Source organism: Vigna umbellata, chromosome 5, assembly GCF_029865625.1.
Source record: "Vigna umbellata cultivar VRB3 chromosome 5, Vumbellata_1.0, whole genome shotgun sequence".
Classification (NCBI taxonomy): Eukaryota; Viridiplantae; Streptophyta; class Magnoliopsida; order Fabales; family Fabaceae; genus Vigna; species Vigna umbellata.
In genome coordinates this window covers 69,134,903-69,144,474 of record NC_142169.1, presented here as the reverse complement: position 1 = coordinate 69,144,474, position 9,572 = coordinate 69,134,903, and the positions used below count along the sequence as shown (strand labels likewise).

The window sequence follows — 9,572 nt, the reverse complement described above, 5'->3', positions numbered from 1 at the left end:
CCATCTCGTACCTTCGTTTGTCACACTGCAGAGGTTCCCACGCACCTTCCACGAAAGACTAACCCCTTTAGACAACAAATCTCCCTCCAATTTCTGCAACAAAAAAATACTCTTCTCCCTTTATTATTAATTTTATTCAAAACTACAAAACTCTCCTAAAATAATAACTTAATGACAAAAAATGTTTAAAAGATAATATATCGTCAATACTTATGTTATAATCATAGACATTATTTATGACACCCATCGATTTCTCTTTCATTCTTTTTTGTCCTACTAATCAATCAAGATGAGATGTAGATTTAAAATTTTCCTTTACAAAAACCTCGAGTACTTGAATTGTCAACTTCTAAGAACACGACCATCACTCCTTCCTCCAACACTTTCTTCCATTTCTTCCATCATTCATCTGTCTATATAAATGCGCATACCCTTGTTAACAACTTCCCCACAACAAAAGTTTCTCCCTTTGGTCTCACTATACAACACAACCCCATTAATTTCTTTCTTTTTTGTCACGAGTGTTGCATTGAGGAAGTAAAAGCAGCGAAAGCAGCAATGGGATCCAGGAAGAACCCGGTTGTTTTTGAGGACTACTTCCCTGCAATGATGGAGAAGCTGGGAACCGATGGGTTCATGAAGGAGCTGACGAACGGTTTTCAGCTGTTGATGGACGGAGAGAAGAAGGTGATAACGTTTGAGAGCTTGAAGAGAAACTCTGCATTGCTTGGGTTGGAAGGGATGAACGATGATGAGATAAGGTGCATGCTAAGAGAAGGTGATCTTGATGGTGATGGAGCACTCGATGAGATGGAATTCTGCACTCTGATGTTCAGGTTGAGCCCTGCTTTGATGAACAATTCCAAGGAACTTTTGGAGGAAGCCATTTTCCCTTCTCATTAGTTTCTTCTTCTCTCACACAGCTCCTTTGCTTTTCTTTTTTCTTCTTTTCTTCTTCTTTTTTACTTTCTTTTTCTTTTTATGGAGCTGTTTGTGTTTGTAATTGGGATTTGTGGTTAACTAGTTGAATGAACTTTTCTTATTCAACAATGTCACCACTCGATAAGTTATTACTATTACTCCTTACTCTTCATCTTTTTCTATCTGCTTTCTCAGCACCACCACATTGCTATCGATCCTGAATGCTCTGAATCATCTTATAAATCGTAACTTGTTGTATATTTAAAGGGACTGTTAAAACATTATTTTTTCTAACAAATTTGCTTTTGACAAAAACAGACTGAGAAAAGTAATCTAAATTTCCTCATATACTGTAGTCGGTTACTGTTATATAGAAACATTGCAAAGAAAGAGCTTAAACAGAGCATGCCAAATTCCTTTTCACTTGTTATTTCCCAAACCTGAATTTTTAGAGTTTTCCATAGCTACTTCATTCCATAGTCAACTTTGATGTACATATAAAAAATGTAATTGCATATATTAAGTGTAATGTGGCAGATTATGAACACATTTATTACTTAATAATTTCAGGTGGAGCCTTAATTTATTGATTTAATACAAATTTAGATGAGGAAGCTTTCAAGGATGGAGTAAATGATTTAAAAAAATGTTATTTTTCTTTTTATCCATTTTCATCACATTATTTTATTATATATTTTTCTCATTCTCCCTGTCTTTTCTACTTTAATAATTGAAATTAAAATAATTTCCAAACATGTAATTATTGAAAAGATATAAAGATTATACAACATCCAATTTTCCCGTTTTCCTATTTATTTTATTGAACAAAATAAACCTCATATTTCTATTTTTTTTATAAAAAGACTCTAGTTCGCCTTTTTTTATTCTGTTTGGTCGGGCGGCCACACCATTAAAGAGGGACGGTCAGTCACATATGCTTGAACTCTCAAATTTGAATAGGATAAGACGAAGACCATCTGGTTGGGCAGGGTCAGAGGCTGAACGGACAGTTCTAGCAGTAGAGTACTTCTTAAGAGACATTGCAAATCAAAGTTAAGAGTAAATACTAATTAGTATACAATGGACCGAGATTGTGTTGTGATTAAGTTTTCATTAATCTTGGACTCGTCTCAAAAACTATAAGTAGGGATCAAAGATAAGAGATAAGTGATCACATTTATTGTAAATTTAAAATATTATTTTAATCCATTCGAATTAATTAATAACTTAAGTATCTAAGTGCGTTTTTGGCATGTATCCTGATCAATTTGGAGTGTTTACAAAGGAAAACTTGAACTAAAGACAAATATAGCTATCAATACAACTAAAAAATAAAAGTGTCAAGATATATTATGTGAAGTTACTCAACCCAACCTCTGAAACATGTCTTATATAATTCACAGCAACATATACACAAAATTGTATTAAGCTTTGTAAAGTGAATAAGAATAAAATTGTATACAAATAAAAGAATAACATCAAAGTATGATTTTTCAAATCTTATAAACAATAAGTAGAATTTATGCTACGCTTAAGAAAAGAATATCTGTCTTTTCACCAATATCTTTAAAATACTATAATATAATTGATATACGAACAAAAACATTTAAGACCCCATACTAAAAAACAAAAACTGTCTTGGGAATTCTGTTTTTATTTATAAAAAAAATCACATTTATATATATCATATTAACAATATGTGCATTTTTATGAAAAGGATAGTTAAAAAATATTAAAAAAATTGTAAACTTTAATACAACTGTGTGAAATTAGTGCTTATATATGTATATAGAAAGATAGTAAAACTAAGATAATTCCCTTCACAGTTGCCATAAATACAAATAATATTATCTTTGGTTTTGTTTAGTAGTAAAAGGTTTGAAGTTAGAAATAAGTGATAAAAAAGAAACATAAAAATAGAATAAAACATTTAATTTTGTATAGAGCAAAAATTAATAAAAAATATATTGGAAAGATTATTTAAAAGTTATTTATACCAGACGAACCTGTCAAATAATTTTAACTAATTAAATCTAAATATAATTATTTAATTAATTTAGAGTGGATTTTATAACTTAAATAATCAATTATTTAAAATTTAAATCAATTTAAATTTTTTGAGACGCTTTTAAAATTTGGACATTTGAATGTGGTCAAAGACTGAAAAAGAAAACAACAAAGTTAAAGAAGACAGGTGAGAGAGGGAAATGTAAAATTGTTTGAATTAAATAAAAGATAAAATCGAAAATAATTATAATTTTAATAAGTGAAAAGAGATCGTTTGTACTTTATATTTTTTAAAATAATAGTTTTATAAAAAATAATAATAAACTACATAAAAATTATAAAATATCGATGTTGTCAAAAAATGTGAATGATTTATAATATGATGTGTCATTAAAATAAGTATATAGCTATTTTTAGAAATATATACTAAACTATAAATCTTTTGTGTTGGTATATATTTGTGAGTTATAGAAGGGATTTATTTATTTAAAGAGTAAGTAAAATAATTAAATTTGTAATCTATATCTTTTTATTTAATTTTAAATTAACAGCTTGACAATAATGAAGTTTATTCACATTTTGAATCATGAAAAAAGTAACATTTAGGACAAAGGTGTATATGTTAAAAATAATTATCAAAAATCATTCCGTGTCTTCCCTTTTACATATTTAACAGTTTAAAAAAAATTAAAGACAATAGAAGAATAGAAGGGTGCCATGAAAAAACTCTTGACCTTTATAGTATTTTTTTTATCGTATTCATTATTTTATTTTTTTCATTCATTCACATCTTACCATTCTTTCAATATATTTTAGTATTATTATTTAGCAAATAATTCAATTTACTGAAATATAAAATTACAATTTTATAATAAACAGAAGTTGTAATTTATGATATAAATTGTGTTGAATAATAACTTCAAATAACACAAACCATGTATATTTCATCAACTAAAAAAACTCTACATATGACATAGATAAACCTCATAAGTGCAATAATAAAACATAGAAAGAAAATTAAATATATTTTTTTCTAAGTCATACAGTTTTAAATGAAAGAAAGCTAAAAGCAACTCTTTTTCCACAATCTTTTTTGTGTGGGGAAGTGCTGGTCAAAATTCTTTTCCTTATCCAAAAACTTAAAGCAGGGAAGAAGGTCCTACCCCTCCCCTTCCCCTTTAACTCTTTTTCTTTTCACCATGCAGGACTTTCATTTTTCAATCGAACCAAAAGTAAAAGTATAAAACTTAAACAAAGCCCGTAGCAGTTTGCTCATTATCACATTTATAATGTGATATCAAGGAGTATATGACAAGAGTTAATCATTACCACAATCAAAATGGTCAAGTCAAGATTATATTTCTTTTTAACTCTAGCTAGCTAGCTATACAAGTCCCATAGTTCACATAGACCCAATTATGCAATAGTTCCACTCCACACATCAATGACAAAAATGGTTATTTATGACATACTAATGCGCACACATGCAAAGCAGAAACCGCATAGTGACACGGAGCAGCGCTATCACACTAGTCAATAATCCCTATGCAGAGATATTGAGAAAAGTGAAATCAGGGACAACATATAAGGCACAAAGTATGGAGCTGAGTTTTAATTCTCAGTGCGTTAATGTTGAAGTACTTCGTTGATCAATCTCTTCTAAACAGATAACATTCAAGAAAATTTACCATTCAACATTAACGAGGTACAGACCACACGTGTCCTTTGGCAACCGAATAGAACGGAGAGCTCTTTCCGCAAAAAAGTAACAAAGGGTCTTTTACCCAAAATGTGATTATCACTTTGGATAGAGGATATCGTAGTGACCAGGGCGATATAGCAGTGTGATGAAAGGAATATTCTTTACGGAGCTACAACTAGCATTTGGGAGATCACCAGCCACTGGCATGAAATCATGATGATTTACACTGACACCACCAGTATCACATGAGCTGCGGTCAAGGTACACAACACGGATTGGAACGCCCAATGCATCTGAAAGGGCAGTGATGTGCACATGGTCGCTCTCTTCACCCATTGGTTCAACAGATAGTTTGCAAAACTAAACCACAATAAATAACATGAATTATATTTTAAAACCAGAAGACTGAGGTTATATTGTTTCTCTTTTGCCAGATATTAACTTTCCGAACAACTTTTGAAAGAATTACAAAAATTTCACTATTGAACATACCTGCTCGACTGTTGTATTGGTTAAGCCCAGTATGAACGGTTCAAAAAATTCAGTACGCATTTGTATTTCAGCAGAGGTAACAAACCTGAAGAACATGACGACTAACAAAGCAGATTTGTCAAGACATCTGGAAGAAATGAGATCAAGGCATTTGGGATAACTTTTAAGTCACTCACCATAATCGGATATTGACTGATCTCGGCTTCTGATAACGAGCTCTTCATGACTGCGATCATATTAATAAAAAGTTCATTCAAACAAAACCCGAGCAGAAATAGGAAAAGAATAAGAAAATTGCATGAACCGAAAACTGCTGAAATGAAATATTTTAGGAGCATATCATGCTTCGGGTTCATGATTGTAAACAAGGCATATTCGTGGTGAAGGAGAAATTTAACACCTTATGGACGTCTCTTTCCCTTGAATAACACATTCCAGCTGCTCAAGGAATAACTGAAATTTTTTACAAGAGTGTTTATCAAAAGTAAGTTTATTTATATCTTTAGAAGATGAAATTAATTGTATGAGCTTGCTAACATATGCAAATGCCTCTACAGATTAAGAATAAATATAACCTGCTAATAGGGTCCAGTCCTCCACTTCCAACCATTTTCTTAAAAACAGTAAACATGTATTTCAAGCATTGACTGTACTTCCCACCATGACAAGCAACATAAAATAATTTCCAAAAGCTCCTCGATAGAAAATTTCCTATATACTAAAACGACATAAATTTGTTCTATTGTATGATTTCCCTATTTATTTCAACAACCAGAAGTGTTTATTTCCTTTAATTATTTTCATTTGAAAAATTAAAACATAGAAGAAAAGCAATAAGTTGTGAATGGCTTGCGGGTCAAAAAGACAGCCCAGACCACAGCTCCCGCATGTGTAAAAGCACTTTGCTAGGTTCATAGGCATAACATAACTCTATTTAGTTCAAGATTTCACAGAATATCAAGCTCAGGGTGATTTGAAAGCGAAGAAGAAGAATAAGAAAAGGCAGCAATGATATTGAATATGGTAACTATCAATCACATGATAACCAAGACTTTCATTTTATTTAAATTTTTGGAAGAAAAACAAGAGTTCAAATATATCCCCACACATATTACACAAGGATTATTTTGAACACATGAATAGAAATTATCTCTAATCACCCAATTCTCACATGACAAGACTGTTAAGGAATTAAACAAGATAAATGAAAAACCTTTTTTAAACATTTCCCGTTGTTTAAGGACTTAAATTCGGGTATAAAAAAGTATAGACTGCTACTTTCAACCATGACAAAGTTTAGGAGAGACTAGAGCATCCATAATGCATGGTTTCTTAAATGGATTACTTAACATAATTCTATGGACCTCATAATGCAGCGTAGATTTTAGCACTATTTAATGAAATTGACTCCAATGGAAAAATTGCTAAAGTGGTCACTTAATCTAAATTTATGGATCCTTCAATTAATTTTCTTTATTGTGATTTTTTCAGGAACTCAATTGTATTGATTGAGTTTCATTATGAGCTTCAAAATTTTAGTTTTCATTGTACTTTTAGTTTTATAATTTCTCTCCTCTTTTTTTGTCCAAAATTTGTAAACAACGGTGCTTCAATAATTTGTAGACAAAAATGAGTACACCCAATGCTAGCTCATACACTATAATGCCAAAAAAAGTTAAACGATAATGCTTAGCATTAATCAACTCTCTTAATTAAGCACTCCGATAGATAGTCTTAGTACTACTCAATGCAATATACCTTTTTCCAATTAATAACAACCAAAATTTTGGACATTTTTCAAAGCATTAATCAACTCTCTTAATTAAGCACTCCGATAGATAGTCTTAGTACTACTCAATGCAATAATATACCTTTTTCCGATTAATAACAACCAAAATTTTGGACATTTTTCAAACTTGAGTAGGATGTAGGCAATTTAGCCAGTAGAATATTAAGAAATATTATAAAATAAATAAGCAGACATGTTTATCCCACATAGATAAGGAATTGCAGCCATAACTTACCGCAAAAAAATCTTCAAAAGTCAAGTCTGCATAACCCAAGGTTTGCAATGCTTTTCTACTTTTTTCAACATTTGGTTGGATACGATCGACTTCTGCTTGGTCTTGACATTCCATAATATGCTCCTGGAAAAAAAATGATGAGAATTCAATCATTGGCCAAAATTGTTGGAATATTTGATTACATGCTCCATACACCACAAAATAGCCCTCCAATTTAAAGTAATGGATATGCTTTTAAGGTAGATAAACTAAGACATACAAGATAAGAAAACATAAAGCTTCGAAAGAAGCAGTTTCCATCTCCCCGAGTGCGACGAATGGCAGCATATTGCTCATCAAGCACCTGCATTAAGGGTAGTATAAAAAGCTCAACATAAAAAGATGAAAGGAGAAAATAAAGCACAGATGAAGCTGAGATAAAAGATTAACAAACCTTTATTTTCTCCAGCAAGATAGGACTGCCAGATTTATATTCAGCAGCTAAGCTACTCAGCGGTTCCTGCAAATTTGTCACATGAAATCATTGTCCACACACACATACCCTCATTGTTAAACTCATATTCCACCCCTTCCATCATGAAAAGAAGTAGCAAAGAATAAAAAAATGATAATGGATACAAAAGTAATACGATTTGTACTTGATTAATTATAGCATTTTCCTCAAGCTCAAATGGGTCAAATTCAGAGTTTCAAGGAAAGTTATTACCACGATAAATTATAAGCCAATTAAACCTAAAACACTAGATAAGAAATAAAATAAGATTGACAGATTTATTATTCACTTAGCCTTGCCTTGTCACCCACAAATGGAACTTTCTTAGCTTCGTCGGCCTGAATTGAATACTGTTGCTGCATTATGTCATCGTCCCCAAAATTGTTCCACTCGTCAAATTCAGTGTCTGGAACAGTCACAGATGACGTTATTTCCCCATCCTCCACGACTGCTTCTTTACTCTGCATTTTCCCTCCAAAACAGTTCGGTCTTCTTTAATATCCACTACTTTCTAGGAGAACAAACAATCTACTCAAGAACTGAAAAACCCTGCCACAAGTAATATCCGTTCATATCAGTCTCCAAAATACGGTTAATATTCCAATAATGAAATTCAATTAAACTCGTTCCCATGAGACAACAACAAATTTACAATAAAAAACTAAAGCGACAAAGCCAACAAATTAATATATTGGCAACCAAAATCTTGCAAAATTTTCTTTGTGTCACATCACAGAACAGGTATATCGACGCAGACCGCATCATTAGAATACAAACCATCAAAACTGAATAGAAACCTACCGGCAATTTCATTAGCGGTGCAAGAAAACCCTTTCTCGGAGCTGCAACTGCAAACCAAATACATCAAGTTGAAGTCTATTTCAATTCGCATTGAGAAATGAAAACAAAAGTACAGGAAATGAGAAAGGTTTAACGGAACCTGCGCGCGTTACGATGAGAAGAGAAACCCCATAATCACTGCGATAGTGAAGTTCAAGACTGAGATCAGTAAACGGAAATCCCTAAATTCCCAACAGATGTGAAACGCATCGTCGTTATCGTTTTATAATGCACGGCGCTGACGGTTCAATTTATTAGAATATTTTTACTTTCAAGATTAAAGATTTTTATAATTTATAATTATTTAATTTGTAATCAGCGATATTAATTTCATGTCGAAATTGTGTTTTTATTCAAATTGAAATAATTTGTAAATTTTGAACTTTTTAAACCTTTGGAAGTGTAAAATTATCCCTGAAAAATTGTTTAAAACTAAACTAGCGGTCTTCAATTTATTTTTTGTAAGATTCGTAATTTGTAATATGTTTCGATCACAGTGAATAAATAAAGTAAAGAAATAGATTTATTTTTTTTCAAAATAAAAAAAATGCTGTAGATAACGTAAAGGTGGTCAATATAATTTGATTTGATTACAAGTAGATGGTTGGAGTTTTCATGTGAGAAAAAAAAATTAAGAAATATTTTGGAAAGAATATTTATACATAATCACCTTTAGTAATCTGAAACAGTTTTTGTAGAATATGAAAAGACAGTGAATGTATTTTTTTATAATGAGGTTTTCATGTGAAAAAAATAATAAAACAATTATATTTCAAGGATATTTTTTGAAAATTAAAAAAAAAAGTGTCCAAGAAATATGATAGTTTCTGTTATTAATTACTATAAAATATAAATAACATTAGAGAAATACAATATCGTAACTCAACAACATAAAAATTTTAAAAACAACTTATTCTATACGTTTTAGCATGTAAAATAAACACATAAAAGATCAATAAAATACTATGTTTAAGATTAAGTGTGAATAATCTATACCTATATATACAGGGGTTTGCTAACGCGCGCGTACGCCTGTTTTTCAATTAGTAGATTTTAGCATTTATCTGTCATTCCTACTATAGCCCCAATTGAA

The 9,572-nt window shown here is 31.0% G+C and overlaps 1 protein-coding gene and 1 pseudogene across 2 annotated transcripts; one reads left to right on the top strand and one right to left on the bottom strand.

Annotated features, from left to right (window-relative positions):
* The first annotated feature begins 355 nt into the window (after positions 1-355).
* Positions 356-1,086, top strand: LOC124826681 (calcium-binding protein KRP1 pseudogene; annotated as a pseudogene).
* A 3,427-nt stretch (positions 1,087-4,513) lies between these two features.
* Positions 4,514-8,723, bottom strand: LOC124826694 (ubiquitin thioesterase otubain-like protein). 2 transcript variants are annotated; one of them, XM_047299596.2, is made up of 10 exons: positions 8,580-8,723; positions 8,441-8,487; positions 7,939-8,188; positions 7,580-7,645; positions 7,406-7,489; positions 7,147-7,269; positions 5,523-5,575; positions 5,299-5,348; positions 5,123-5,223; positions 4,514-4,990 (listed from the first exon to the last, which is right to left on the bottom strand). In XM_047299596.2, exons 3-10 carry the CDS (start codon positions 8,104-8,106, stop codon positions 4,727-4,729), a joined length of 909 nt encoding a protein of 302 aa, XP_047155552.1. In that variant the 5' UTR covers positions 8,107-8,188; positions 8,441-8,487; positions 8,580-8,723; the 3' UTR covers positions 4,514-4,726. The 2 variants fall into 2 exon arrangements, with proteins under 2 accessions (XP_047155552.1, XP_047155551.1); XM_047299595.2 differs by having other exon boundaries at positions 8,441-8,481; positions 8,580-8,698.
* Between the last annotated feature and the right edge of the window lie 849 nt (positions 8,724-9,572).

Bases quoted from the DNA above. Each gene is read 5' to 3' on its own strand.
- LOC124826694 (XM_047299596.2), bottom strand. From the start codon at position 8,106: ATGCAGAGTAAAGAAGCAGTCGTGGAGGATGGGGAAATAACGTCATCT. The intron at 7,646-7,938 runs GCAAGGCTAAGT...ACAAATTTGCAG, and splicing joins TTCCATTTGTGGGTGACAAG to GAACCGCTGAGTAGCTTAGC. The intron at 5,224-5,298 runs GTGAGTGACTTA...CTGCTTTGTTAG, and splicing joins TCAGTCAATATCCGATTATG to TCGTCATGTTCTTCAGGTTT.